Below are 15391 nucleotides of genomic sequence, written 5' to 3'. Positions count from 1 at the left end.
TATCTGTCACACGTTCTTAGCAGCTCACAATTATTTGTTGTGCCATAAATGTAACAAAACAGTTTTTAACAAAGTTAATGTAATGACTTGTGTTTGATGATACTTGTCTTTATTATTTACTTTGATTTATAGAGTAATTTGGATTTCTTACGCTGATAAATTAAAAGGATTTATGTTAAAATAACAGAGCAATTACATATATTTTTTACATCTATGCAAATGTATATGCAATATTTGTAACGTAAGTAATAATAAAATAAAGAGACAGTTATTTAACAATATGTTAAGGAATAGTAACATTTGTACAGTCTTACAGTTACAACCGGCCCTTTGATGGCAGCCATAAGGTTGAAGTGGCCTTCAGTTTAAATGAGTTTCACACCCCTGCTCTACATCGTTCAAAAAATATTTGCATATGCATATTCAAATAGGGTGCACGAAGACGACTTTATGCCACAAGTAGGTTCCCACGTGTTCTATAGTATATAGTATGCAAAAAGCAGTACAAAAAATATGCAGCATGCCTGAATATGCAGTATTTGAATAATAGTAGGCGAATATGCACCTGCTAGCCTATACCACAGAGAGCCATATGAACCAAGGAGCTGTCAGATTTAAAAAAAAAAGTCAAGTGTTTTAAGTACCAATAATTTTTTTTCTCTTTTAAAGTAAATTATTTTCACAGTTGTTAATACAATAACGGGTCAAAGGGTGATATCAGGATGGCAGATGTAGCTAGTACTACCTGCATACGGAATATCCTTCATCAGTGGTCAAGAAGTAAATTAATCATTAAATGCAGATGGCATGTCTATAAAAGTAACAGGAATTTGGTCGCAGCACGTTTTTGAGTGGAGCGGCACAGTGAACATGACTCAAACAAACTGAATAAAAGGATTCATCTTGTTCATGAACGAACCGAATGAATGAATAATTTCCTGGCCGACTGTGAGGAAATCGATATTTATGTAAAACGGCGCCTCTTTTTATATTTATACATTTGTACATTTAATAAGCGACCATGAGACCTGGTAAACCCTGTATTTTTAATGAATCGGTAGTGTGAATAATTCACTACCTCTCAAGAAAGACACTAGTCGCCTCCTACTGATAACCTGCAGAAGGAGACACTGAATGAATCAGTGAACGGATCCAAATGAATCTTTTAAAAAGTGATTGAAACTCTGATTCTGCCTAATGTTTGGAACGACATGAGGGTGAGTAAATGATGACAGTATTTTCATTCCTTTCTAAACTACTGTTTTATTTATTATATAATGCTTGGTCATAAAACAATTAATTTTTATGTTTTAAAATATTTTCCACGGTTAGTTCGTAATTATTAGTATTATGCATTTAGCGTCTGTTTGTGAGAGATAGGCCTACCTTGTGTGTGTGTGTGTGTGTGTGTGTGTGAGAGAGAGGGGGGGGGAGGGGATTGTGTCGGCTGTCACTGTTCTCTCGGTGCACGCGCGCTGGAAGTTTGAGCGTCTCGAGCGCTCCACGGAATTAACGGCAGCAGCACGAGCGCGTTAAGCTGCGCGGGGCCGCGAGCGGATTGTCCACCATATCACCGGGAACATGAAGATGGCACTGAACAGGTCGCCCTCTGCCACGGGTGAGTACCAGTCCTAGCACTCCGGTGGATGTTGTTTGTTGATGCTGTTGTTTGTGTGCGAGTGCATTGGATTCTCTGAGCCAAAGGGAAAATGCATTTGCTGTATGTCTGTGTAATTGGCACTTGGATAAATTGGCTTGGTGGATGTTGTTTGTTGATGCTGTTGTTTGTGTGCGAGTGCATTGGATTCTCTGAGCCAAAGGGAAAATGCATTTGCTGTATGTCTGTGTAATTGGCACTTGGATAAATTGGCTTGTTTGGTTATAATTTTATATTCAATTGTTGCAAATGCATGCATGTTATTTCACGTACTCATGCATTGATAGTCCCATTAGTCTGATGTGGTGAAAACTGAACATTTGAGTGGCACCAAACTGGTCGTTGATGTTAATTGCAATGAGGCGCACGCCATTATTTGCCCCTTCAGACGGGCTGTCACACTTTAACACTCGTTAACGTTGTAACTAATTGTGTTAGAATTCATCCTTTGCTTTGGAAAACAATGAGAGGGCTCAGTATGTCGGAGGGGGTTTGTTTAATTAGCTGGGGCAATAAGCTGGAGCTATTTCAAGCGCAATCTGACGCCATGTGTTGTTTTCTCATAACAATCAAACACACTTTATGATCTTTTTTCTCTTTTGACATTGACGACAGAATGGAAACTGTGATTTCATATGAAAGCACTGGGAAATAAATGCACAAATAGACTGTGGAGCGATGCATGGTTTGGTCAGGTGGTGTAAATGCGCTTATAGCTTTCTCTAAGAGTCATGAATCCCTGTGTTTGTTTACCTTAAGGCATGAGGCATATTTAAGTGACGCGTTAGTCAGGTGTGAGAATATTTAGAAAGACTAGAGGTGTAAGTGCCGCAGTCAGTTTTACAGGTTTTGAGCATTGCATTGAGGCACAGCCTTCAATTATGTCGCTGTCCTTGGTGCTGAAAGGTTTTTAGTCTCTACTTTTAAATGGATGCATTCTCTCTCTCTCTCTCTTTCAGTTCCATTTCAATTTCAAGCAATTTATTGGCATGATTGTTTTGCATGCAATATTGTCAAAGCACACACAAAGAAACTGACATAAGAGAAAAATGCCATAACAGAAGACTTTCAGTAAGATATTATTAGACATCAAAATTAACCTGTGAATATCTCTATCTAACAGAAAATTGGAATGGGGCCCCTGAGCGCATGCGTGTTTCTGCCGTGAAGAGTGAGTCCTCTTCAATGCAGAGCGAGAAACTCCGCTGTCTTGCCCGAGATATCTCTGAACAGGGCCAGCAGGGCACGGCCAGCAGCGGGCATGATGCCAACGACATTGCTGAGGACACGGTGCGTGATTTCTGTTGTCTAATGCAGGCTTTACGAGGAAATGTTGTTTATTATCAAAGACAGGTATTACTTTTAGAGCACTTTATGTTAAATTATTAACTGACATTATTGCATTAAATAATGGTTCTGGTTAGATCATATTAAAATATTTGCATTGCATATGTTATGTTCAATTCAATTCAATTCTGCAAATTGAACTGCAAATAAACTTGAATTGAATCTTGAATTATGTGCATCTTCTCAATGGACCCTCTGCAGAAGCTTCACGGACCCCCCAGGGGTCAAGTAAGGTGACATAAGAAAATGCAGTGATTTTGCAATTGTAAGCTGGTCACACAAAGATTGTGGGTTGGAGTCAGTGGGAAAAAAATCTCTAGATATGGGCATCGACCATTGAAAAATCCATATCACTACTGGACAGTTATAGTCTGAGAATCCATTCTCCAGTGGAGGAAAACACTTCCCAAGATCCCAACATGCTTTGGTGGAACCTTCAAATGCTTTTTTCCAAAATCTAATTAAAGAAATAAGAAATTAGAATTTAGAATTTGCATTAATATAATATATATATTTTTTATATTTAAAAAATTAAAAATGAAATGAAAAAATCTTATCTGCATAAATTAAATATTTATACTTTGTTGTAATGAGTTTTTTTCATGCTTCAGTGGAACTTGCAATGTGTTTTCAATGTATCATATTGGAAAGCATCTACTAAATGGCATCAGTTAAATATTTGCACTAGACGTTCCTATAGCCTGTAGAAATCCCAAGACATTTTCTTTTAACACAATTCACATTCCAATGAACTTGATTATTATAAAGTTCTTTAACATACAGTAAAAATGCTCCCAAGAACACACACTGGTAAATATTACCCCCTAAAACTGTGATTCTTTGACAAAACTTTAAAAAAATTTAAAGAATTTTTTGTTATATACTTTGTATTTTTATAATAAAAAAATATTTTTAAAAAATCTTATTTGTATAAATTAAATATTTATGCATACAGTAAACTGTTGTTGTTGTTTTTTGCTTTACAGTAACAAAAATAGTTTTTATTTATTTTTGCTTATGGAATTGGGGTGCAAGTCTGTAATTTCATAATGCAGGAAAAAAAATCACAAAATGTCTTTTTGCAAAATATAAGTTTTCATTTGTTCTTATTTGGGGTAAAATATATTATCTTATATTTTCTGATCATAAACTTTTTGGGGATCTTTTTGTAGTGTGAACAGAATATTATGAAAACCACAATGTCAGCTGACAGTTTTATCCACTAATTTGCAAACCACAGGGACCGTCCTAGTTATGCACCTTGCTCAAAAGCAGAATTCGAATCAAACATGAGTATGACAGGAAACGTCCAAAAGCTTTGAACCACCAGCCAATCAGTGGATGACCCAGATCCTCAATTTTTTTGCTCAAACTGCCAACTACACGCTATGCAGCTTTGAGAGAGCTCCAGGAATCTGTAATTACAGCTTTCGCTGTACAGCCATACAGATGTGTCTAGATGTTACTGAGCTGAAGAATGCTTGTGTGTGTTTTCAGGAGGAGCCGGGCCCTGGTCCAGGAGGAGGGCTGTGTTTTGCAGACGACCGCAGAAGAGTGGACTACGTTCTTGTTTATCACTGCAAGAGACGTCAGTCCCAACACCGCCTCTCTGTTGTCTCTAACGGTAACGTGCCGTCTCAAAGCCCCACCCCTTCACGCAGGAGTACGAAGGGCGATATTTTGGAGGCAGTGCTGGAGGCGGGGCTTGCAATGGAACCCGCCAACGAACTACAAGATAAAATTAGAGAGGAATTTGAAAGAGGACTTCAGGAGGAAGGCTTGGAGATTGAACATGACAAAGAGGTTTGTGTTGATGTGTGCATAGTTATGTTCAGACTGCTAAAATACTAGCCAACTGCATACTACGCAGTATACACTAAATACTGTACTGCCTACTATTTTTAGTTCTTAAATATGTAAGAAACAATGCATTATGCAACATTTCAAACAGTAGGATGCTACTGTAAATTGTCATATGATCTGCTTATATCCATACACTACTGTTCAAAAGTTTGTACGATTTTTTAAAAATCTTTTTGAAACTCTCTTATGCTTACCAAGACTGTTGGGATGTCTCCTGTTGGGCCTCTACACCTGTTCAAACGATTGTGCATCTCCTCTTGGTCACATTCACTAGAAAAATAATATTTAAAAAGTGTTATACACTAGTGGTCAAAACTTTGGAATAATTAATATTTTTGAACATATTTGAAAGAAGTCTCTTATGCTCAGTACGGCTGCATTTATTTGAGCAAAAATACAGTAGAAACAGTAATATTGTGAAAAAATATTAAAATTTTAAATAAATGTTTTCTATTTGAATATAATTTAAAATGTAATTTATTCCTGTGATGCAAAGCTGAATTTTCAGCATCATTACTCCAACATGATGAGTCACATGATCCTTCAGAAATCATTCTAATATGCTGATTTGCTGCTCAAGAAAGAGTTTTGTTGTTGTTGTTGTGAAAAACGTGATACATTTTTTCAGGATTCTTTGATTTAAAGACAGTTCAAAAGAACAGCATTTATTTAAAATAGACTTTACATTATAAACATCTTTACTGTCACTTTTGATCAATTTAATGCATCGTTGCTGAATAAAAGTATTAATTTCTTTAAAAAAATAAATAAATTACTGACCCAAAACATTTGAACAGTAGTGTATGTAATTTCACAAGTGGCGTCGACACAGTTATCATTTTTGGAAATTAAAAGGGGTTGTTTTGCATTTATTTAAAATACATTTTGTGTAAAAGTCCTTAATTCAATCAGTCTGATCAGATAACGAAAATGGTGCTTAAAATAGTCCAAAAATCTGCATATTGCAAAATTAGTGTGAGTAGCATAGTATATTCTGAACATAGCCTGTGTGTGTTCTTGTTTGCCCATGCATGTCTATATCATTTTCCTGGCAAACACATTAATGTATCATTGTCTCATGTGTTGAGCCATGAATAATCAGGGATGAGCTCAGTTTTGAGTGTAATACTAACAGAATAAACACAATCAAGAGATTCCCAAGGTGACCTTGGAACTTAAGAATTGGAGACCCAGTTTAGAAAAAGCCCAAACCCTCCCACACCAAGAAAAGTCTATCTTTTTTGAAGGGGGAGCTAGTTTTCATTTTCAAGCAATGCAGCATATTTTAATACTAGTTAACAGATGCCAGAGAGCATTTCTTCGCTTTCCTGCAATGCTGCAGTGGTGGCCCCCAGCGATATATTTGCGACAGATGCAACTATGGTTGTCACAAGGGATGATCGGTTCCCCCTGCATCATGGATTTTCCCAAGTTGAAGCAGGGAGAGCTTAGTATTTCTGAATAGGAGTAGATTGGTTGACTCATGCAGCTTTTTTCCCCCCAAAAAGCTTATACTCGAGCAATACCCTCATGAATCCAAATAGAGTTCCTATTATTATGCAGGTTTGAGTACACCTTATGCACGAAGAAACGACTAGATATTTCAACCTAAAAGAAATTATATTTTGCATAATGAAAATAAAGCCTATTTTTAGGACCATTATGATTTTTAGTTTTTGCTTACTTGATAATTATAATGAATAATGCAATGAAAATCATCTGCTTGAACACAGTGTTTTTAATTAATCGGCATAAATTACATTGAAAACTAATTCTACCATGTTGTGTACTTGCAAACTATTTTGTAAGTGAAAAACATTCTTTTTTGATATTGCATAACTAGCTATAATAGTAAATTAATTCTAAGATGCAAAGGCATTGTTTCTATGTCCGATGTCTGTACAGATCTGAAATTGGCCCCAAGGTTCATTTTAGCATAAAGATTGACTGATGAGAGTGAAATCCTGAGTGAAAGCTGTGATGTGGGTGTACATTTGATTGTTGGTGGTGTGATGGTGGTAGATCAGTTGTGTTATGTTAGTGTGGATTAAATTTGAGTGCTGCTGTCTCTAGCCTAAAGACAGATTATGGTTGATCCTCATTGCCAGAGGTGTTTGTGTTTGATGTGTTTGTGTGTGTGTCATTCATCCACGCTGAATAAGACCATTTTAGTAACAGCTGCTTCTTAAACTCTCTCTGTGTGTGTGTGTGTGTGTGTGTGTGTGTGTGTTTGCACCAATCACCTTATCTTGAAGCAAATTTTCAGTTGCATCCTGCAAACCAAATCGACTGCATTATTCAGTGGTGCTTTACTCTTAAACTAATTTTCTTTTTCTTTCAAGATGAGAACGGTCCGGTTTACCCGTCTCCATGTTCCCTGGCCCGTTCTCAGTCGTGAGGCAGAACTTCTTAAGATCAGAGTGCCGACTAAAAAGGTGAGTTACTATAAAAAGGGAAACAGACACATAAAAAGGCTGCCATTTGAGAATAAAATATAAAAATGTGTCAGAGCGCTGATGCAGTGGGTGATCTGTGAGGCTCATAAAGCTCTCAAGGACCTAGGTTTGAGTCTGGTCTGCATCATGTTCTGATTCCGTTCACCTTTGACTCTCTTTAACAGCCCCATAGAAAAAAAATACAAGGATACCCAATTTACATGCATGCATTTGTCAGAATCTTTAATAAGATATGTTATATGTGTTTCCTGAGAATCAAACCTACAATCTTGTGTTGCTAGTGTATTAAAACTAAAATGCTTCCATTAAAATCAACAATCAACTGTTAGCTCCCGTTAGGACGGTTCCTATTTTGGTGACTTTTTAAAAAAAATTTTATTAATACTTGTATTCAGCAAGGATGCATTAAATTGACCAAAGTGATGGTAAAGACATTCGAATGCTTCAATTTCAAATAAATTCTTTTGAACTTAAAGTATCACGGTTTGCACAAAAATATTAAGCAGCACAACTGTTTTCAACATTGATAATAATAAGAAATGTTTCTTGAGCAGCAAATCAGCATATCCGAATGATATCCAAAGGATCATGTGACACTGAAGACTGGAATAATGATGCTGAAAATTCAGTGTTTGCATCAAAAGAATAAATTACATTTAAAAAAAAATATTTTCTATATTTTATAAGCACGTATGTATAATAAGTATGACCTGACATTTTACTCCAGTGTTTTACTGGTACAGATTGCACTGACAAATAAACTAATGCCAATGCTTAGAAACAGTTCTGTTCAAATGAGAGCCCAATGTGTCAATCCGAGCTGTTCAGAGACTCAACAGTCACTCCAAATGTGGACACTGGCACAGCCCATGAGGGTCATGTTTTTGGTGTTAAGAGCTTTGGCTCCATGACGATCTTTGTAAGTGCTCCGGGTTGGCGCGGTCTAAGAGCAGTTGTAATGCCAAAAGTCAATTCTCAAAGTCTGAACACTGCAGAGAAAAAAAAAGATCTGATTACACGGTCAACAAGCCGATTACTTGTAAAATGTTTTCAAATTCCTGCAAGAGGCATTTGTCATACGCTGCATACTAAGATGATTGTTAACGTCACATTTTCCCATACATTTAAATTTGGCTTAGAGTGACATTCTGAAAGAATGATTTATCCTTTGAGGTGGTGAGTTGTATTGAATGATATAATCTGATAATGGTGGATTAGCTGTTGACACATATGGACCCACATCCCATGTGCTTTGTTTGCCCACAAAACAAGATATATTTCCATTCCACACATGTGGTGTTAAATCGTCTGACTCTGGTCTCAACTTCTAGTGTGTCTCGTCTCTCTTTAGCTCTGGATATAAATGGATTAATCTCTGTTTAATTTCAGTTCCGTTATGGTTGTTTTTCCAGACATATCAACTGAAAGAGAAGATGGGGCTCATGGGCGTAATAAGCACGTTTTGGACAAAGATCAATCAGCCGTTCCAGCCCCAAGACCCACGCACACGGGTGCTATCCCAACCGTTCAGCAGAGACAAGCTACACCTGTGAGTGCCAACATTCATAGACAGCCAGAGTGTCATAAAAGAGCATTTACAAAAAGCAAGCCCATGTGTTGGCCTAATTGGTTGTCTTTTATTTTGCAGATTTGATATAAAGTCGAAAAACAGCTTGTTCAGCAATGCAATACGAGGTCGAATTGTAAGTATCAGTAATAATGAAACAGGACGATTATACACATCTGGACACATTAGAACTGATTTTAAAGCAACAGTTCAGCCAGAAATGAAAATTATGTCAAATTATATTGTTCTAAAGGTTCGTTTTTCTGTGGAACACAAAGGGAGTAATTCTGAATGATGCAATGGTAATTTTTCCTCATACAGTTAGAAAGATTGAGGATAGAGGACTGGAGCTTACACCATAAAAGTATCAATAAACCATACCATTTGTGTGCCATTCATTATCAGACAAAATACATGTCTGTATTCACTTCCATTAGGCTTTTAACCTCTGTGACCGGATCATTGAGTCAGTGAGCTGAATGAATCAAGAATGAATTATTCAAATTGGTTTTGTCAGCCAATTCACTGTAAAGAATTGACTCAAAAAGAACAATTTATGAATTAGACATCACTACATAGCTCATGAACTCACATGAACATGCCCAGAAGAACTGAGCTGAATGTTCAGCGAATAACATCTTCAACTTCAGTCTGTCTCTCACACAAAATGTATATATCTTACGACTAAATGCATATTCCATATGGGCCATGTTTAAAATACTTTATTGTGGTTTTTAGTCATTTTCAGCTTGACAACCACAGTCCATGTTCATTATATTGAAATAGTTATCAGATAAGAAAATATATAATTTTCATTTTTGGATGAACTATTCTATTAATTTATGTTTGAGTTTATTAATTTTTTAATGTATTATTCTGTTGCGTCCATGCTCTTTCATAGGTTTATGAAATTCTGAGGCGTACAGCCTGCACACAGACCTGTCAAACTATGGGTATGTTCCTGGAGATGCCAACTCCACAAATATACCATACTCTTTTAAATTGGATTGTTTAACTGACAATGTTTCATGAAATATTTTAACTACAGATAATCAAATTTTCTCTCTTTTCTGTCTCAGGTATTTCATCACTGCTAGCTAAAGGGGTTTATGATTCTGCCTTCCCTCTGCATGATGTAAGTAATGCATTTTGCCCAGTTTAATACAGCTGATTTGTAATTTGTCTGTTAGTTCAGTGTAAATGTGTGATGTGGTTTGGGTAGAGCTTTGTGTGTTGTCATTGCTGCAGGGAGACTTTGACAGCTCAGAAGATAAAGAGCATCGCAACGACAGACAGGTGAGTCCTGAACGGCAGCAAGTCACACGGTGACATTTAGGAAAGGCTTTTGTATTTCAACCTAAAAGAAATTATATTTTGCATAAAAAATATAAAGCCCATTTTTAGGACCTTTTTATGATTTTTAGTTTCTGTTTCCATGATAATAATAATGAATAATGCAATAAAAATCATCTTCCTGAACAGCGTTTTTAATTAATCAGCATAAATTTAATTTAAAACAAATTCTACCATGTTATATACTTGCAAATGATTTTGTAAGTGAAAAACATTGTTGTCGTTGTTTTTGATATTGCATAACTAGCTATAATAGTAAATTAATTCTAAGATGCAAAGGCATTGTTTCTATGTCCGATGTCTGTACAGATCTGAAATTGGCCCCAAGGTTCATTTTAGCATAAAGATTGACTGATGAGAGTGAAATCCTGAGTGAAAGCTGTGATGTGGGTGTACGTTTGATTGTTGGTGGTGTGATGGTGGTAGATCAGTTGTGTTATGTTAGTGTGGATTAAATTTGAGTGCTGCTGTCTCTAGCCTAAAGACAGATTATGGTTGATCCTCATTGCCAGAGGTGTTTGTGTTTGATGTGTTTGTGTGTGTGTCATTCATCCACGCTGAATAAGACCATTTTAGTAACAGCTGCTTCTTAAACTCTCTCTGTGTGTGTGTGTGTGTGTGTGTGTGTGTGTGTTTTTGCACCAATCACCTTATCTTGAAGCAAATTTTCAGTTGCATCCTGCAAACCAAATCGACTGCATTATTCAGTGGTGCTTTACTCTTAAACTAATTTTCTTTTTCTTTCAAGATGAGAACGGTCCGGTTTACCCGTCTCCATGTTCCCTGGCCCGTTCTCAGTCGTGAGGCAGAACTTCTTAAGATCAGAGTGCCGACTAAAAAGGTGAGTTACTATAAAAAGGGAAACAGACACATAAAAAGGCTGCCATTTGAGAATAAAATATAAAAATGTGTCAGAGCGCTGATGCAGTGGGTGATCTGTGAGGCTCATAAAGCTCTCAAGGACCTAGGTTTGAGTCTGGTCTGCATCATGTTCTGATTCCGTTCACCTTTGACTCTCTTTAACAGCCCCATAGAAAAAAAATACAAGGATACCCAATTTACATGCATGCATTTGTCAGAATCTTTAATAAGATATGTTATATGTGTTTCCTGAGAATCAAACCTACAATCTTGTGTTGCTAGTGTATTAAAACTAAAATGCTTCCATTAAAATCAACAATCAACTGTTAGCTCCCGTTAGGACGGTTCCTATTTTGGTGACTTTTAAAAAAAATTTTTATTAATACTTGTATTCAGCAAGGATGCATTAAATTGACCAAAGTGATGGTAAAGACATTCGAATGCTTCAATTTCAAATAAATTCTTTTGAACTTAAAGTATCACGGTTTGCACAAAAATATTAAGCAGCACAACTGTTTTCAACATTGATAATAATAAGAAATGTTTCTTGAGCAGCAAATCAGCATATCCGAATGATATCCAAAGGATCATGTGACACTGAAGACTGGAATAATGATGCTGAAATTGTTTGCATCAAAAGAATAAATTACATTTTTTTAAAAATATTTTCTATATTTTATAAGCACGTATGTATAAGTATGACCTGACATTTTACTCCAGTGTTTTACTGGTACAGATTGCACTGACAAATAAACTAATGCCAATGCTTAGAAACAGTTCTGTTCAAATGAGAGCCCAATGTGTCAATCCGAGCTGTTCAGAGACTCAACAGTCACTCCAAATGTGGACACTGGCACAGCCCATGAGGGTCATGTTTTTGGTGTTAAGAGCTTTGGCTCCATGACGATCTTTGTAAGTGCTCCGGGTTGGCGCGGTCTAAGAGCAGTTGTAATGCCAAAAGTCAATTCTCAAAGTCTGAACACTGCAGAGAAAAAAAAAGATCTGATTACACGGTCAACAAGCCGATTACTTGTAAAATGTTTTCAAATTCCTGCAAGAGGCATTTGTCATACGCTGCATACTAAGATGATTGTTAACGTCACATTTTCCCATACATTTAAATTTGGCTTAGAGTGACATTCTGAAAGAATGATTTATCCTTTGAGGTGGTGAGTTGTATTGAATGATATAATCTGATAATGGTGGATTAGCTGTTGACACATATGGACCCACATCCCATGTGCTTTGTTTGCCCACAAAACAAGATATATTTCCATTCCACACATGTGGTGTTAAATCGTCTGACTCTGGTCTCAACTTCTAGTGTGTCTCGTCTCTCTTTAGCTCTGGATATAAATGGATTAATCTCTGTTTAATTTCAGTTCCGTTATGGTTGTTTTTCCAGACATATCAGCTGAAAGAGAAGATGGGGCTCATGGGCGTAATAAGCTCGTTTTGGACGAAGATCAATCAGCTGTTCCAGCCGGGCGTACCGGAGCCCCAAGACCCACGCACACAGGTGCTATCCCAACCGTTCAGCAGAGACAAGCTACACCTGTGAGTGCCAGCATTCATAGACAGCCAGAGTGTCATAAAAGAGCATTTACAAAAAGCAAGCCCATGTGTTGGCCTAATTGGTTGTCTTTTTAATCACCTCTGGTTGGCCATTGCGTTCCAGAAATCAACAGCTGAGTCTGTGATTGGCTACATTACAAATGGAAACTATGTCTAGCTTGCGCGCTAATCATTTTGAATGTTAATATTAGTTGTTCTTTTTGCTTTAGTGCAACAGATAAATAACAATTTATATGTTTTAGACACTTTATGTTTAGATAATTTCTATTTTGCGGGAGTCCCGCGAATCATTTTATTCTCCCGCATCCCGCACACACACGAGTCTCTTCCCGCCCGCACCCGCACTCGCCCATCAAGAGTTGTCCCGCGCCGCACCCTGTTGCGTTGGGTCCCGCGGGTCCCGCGGTACTCCTGCGGGAGTGCAGGTCTCTACTTTGAAGCTTAAAAAATGACAAGAACATAGCAACATAGAAGTATCATTAAACTATACTGTTTTCGTGCCATACACTGACTCAAAAAGAACAATTTATGACTTAGACATTACTACCATAGCTCATAAACTCACATGAACATGCCCAGAAGAACTGAGCTGAATGTTCAGCTAATAACATTTTCAATATATATCTTATGACTAAGTGCACATTTCATATGGGCCATTTTTATGATACTTCATGGTGCTTTTTAGTAATTTTGGAGTCCACATTCATTATATTGAAATAGTGACCAGAGAGGAATAGATGAAATTTTTGGGTGAACTATTCTGTTAATGTATGATTGCTTTTTTTGATGTATTATTGTGTTGCGTACACGCTCTTGCATAGGTTTATGAAATTCTGAGGCGCACCGCCTGTACACAGACCTGTCAAACTATGGGTATGTTCCTTGAGGTGTCAAATCTACAAATACCATACTCTTTTAAATTGGATTGTTAAACTGTCAATTTGAATATTCAAATTCTCTCTCTTTTCTTCCTTAGGTATTGCATCACTGCTAGCTAAAGGGGTTTATGATTCTGCCTTCCCTCTGCATGATGTAAGTTTTGCATTGTACCCAGCTTAATACAGCTGATTTATAATTCACCTGTTAGTTCAGTGTAAATGTGTGATGTGGTTTGGGTAGAGCTCTGTGTGTGTTGTCATTGTTGCAGGGAGACTTTGACAGCTCAGAAGATAAAGAGCATCGCAACGACAGACAGGTGAGTCCTGCAGCCTATTTTTATTTGATTGATAAAATTACAATAAGCTGCTTATTACTGTAAGATGTACTTGTGTGTGTCATCTCTAAGAAGATGCAAAAGATTTGCAATGAGTAGGGATGTAACGATATTATCAATATCTAAATATCGCGATAGCAAAACTGCCATTATGCTTTGGCACAGTATCTGTCAAACGAACTAAAACCAAAAGCACAATATGGCTTAATCCCTTCATCAAATATGTTTGCGCTACGCTTTTCGAAGCGCACACATTGATCAGCTCGTGATCCGGTGTTTTCCGAGCCTCAAAACATCTCCATTCACATTGAATGCAGTGAACTTGTTTATTGCACGTGCTGTGAGTTTAGCGCGTTTAGGAACGCAACGGCCACCAGTTATGCTTTATTTTCACAGCAGATGATTAAAGCATTTCACTAGATTTGTAGTGAGACACATTTTTGTTTTTGTAAGCCTGTTTTCACTGAAGCTGGAGATTTCCTTCAAAATAAAAGCTCTACTGCTGTTTCCGCCAAAATAAAAGCTTAAAAGTGCAGTATGAATTGCTGACAGCTAGCGGTTTAAATGCAGTCCAAATTCAAAATATCTCTTTCAAGTGTAGAAATTAGGAAAGAAGTATTGTAATTTCCCTACTGTAGTGTAAAGCAAAAATAATATACCTATGAAATATTAATTTTCATTTATTTTACAGTGCAATTGTTTTACAATATATGGCTATTACTGCCATTGTTATTATTATATTCTAATTTGTTTGGCTTTCTAAAACACCAGTGTGAATGCAATATAGACTGAGACAGTATATCAAATAAAAAGAGGGTTGAGTCCCCTTTAAAGTTCAGGTAGAAGTCAATTCACTGACTTTTTTCTGACTTAAAGGGTTAGTTCACCCAAAAATTAAAATTAGGCTGCGTTTTACTCACCCCAGAGGCATCCTAGGTGTATATGACTTTCTTCTTTCAGACGAATCCAGTCAGAGTTATATTAAAAATTGTCTTTGATCTTTCAAGCTGTTTAATGCCACTCAGCGGGTGTTGCATTGCTTCAGTCCAAAAGAACTTAAATAAAAATCGCCCATCCATTAAAAAAAGTGTCTCACATGGCTCCGGGGGGTGAACAAAGGCCTCCTGTAGCGAATCTATGCGTTTTTGTAAGAAAAATATCCATATTCAAAACGTAATAATCACTTGAATCTAGCTTGCACTCACTGTTGTAAACAGAAGTAGTTCTGGGGGAATGACATATGAGGTCAGCTTTGCGCATGCGCGGCTCAGAAGTGACGCACGCGGAAGTGCAGCGGAGAGATCGAAACAAAACAACGGTCACTAATCAGAAGTACAAAACGAGGATTTGTAAAGAAGAATGTCAGAAGATTTCGATATAAGCCAAGAGGAGACTGGTGTTCCTTTGCTAAAGTAAGGAAACTTTGCTTCCTTTGATCCTGTAAACTAGGGGTGCTCCGATTGATCGGCTACCGATCACTATCGGCCGATAATCGCTTT

The 15391-nt window shown here is 37.1% G+C and overlaps 1 protein-coding gene across 3 annotated transcripts in view; it reads left to right on the top strand.

The window, feature by feature from the left end:
• Positions 1 to 1478: 1478 nt before the first annotated feature.
• Positions 1479 to 15391, top strand: part of ano2a (anoctamin 2a) — a 32370-nt gene continuing 18457 nt past the window's right edge. Inside the window, exons 1-9 of one of the 3 annotated variants that reach the window (XM_016544841.1) lie at positions 1479 to 1618; positions 2781 to 2947; positions 4502 to 4807; positions 7210 to 7302; positions 8736 to 8872; positions 8972 to 9026; positions 13501 to 13552; positions 13656 to 13711; positions 13827 to 13874. In XM_016544841.1, coding sequence (XP_016400327.1) covers positions 1582 to 1618; positions 2781 to 2947; positions 4502 to 4807; positions 7210 to 7302; positions 8736 to 8872; positions 8972 to 9026; positions 13501 to 13552; positions 13656 to 13711; positions 13827 to 13874 — 951 coding nt within the window. In that variant the 5' untranslated portion in view covers positions 1479 to 1581. Of the gene's footprint in view, positions 1619 to 2780; positions 2948 to 4501; positions 4808 to 7209; positions 7303 to 8735; positions 8873 to 8971; positions 9027 to 9791; positions 9844 to 9969; positions 10026 to 10138; positions 10187 to 13500; positions 13553 to 13655; positions 13712 to 13826; positions 13875 to 15391 lie in introns of all 3 variants that reach the window. The other 2 variants (XM_016544840.1, XM_016544839.1) reach the window with 2 other exon arrangements.

The sequence above is a fragment of the Sinocyclocheilus rhinocerous genome, unplaced genomic scaffold (assembly GCF_001515625.1).
Source record: "Sinocyclocheilus rhinocerous isolate Xijiao unplaced genomic scaffold, SAMN03320098_v1.1 scaffold1782, whole genome shotgun sequence".
Classification (NCBI taxonomy): domain Eukaryota; kingdom Metazoa; phylum Chordata; class Actinopteri; order Cypriniformes; family Cyprinidae; genus Sinocyclocheilus; species Sinocyclocheilus rhinocerous.
The sequence above is the reverse complement of the archived record's forward strand: the minus strand, read 5'-3'. Positions and strand labels throughout refer to the sequence as shown.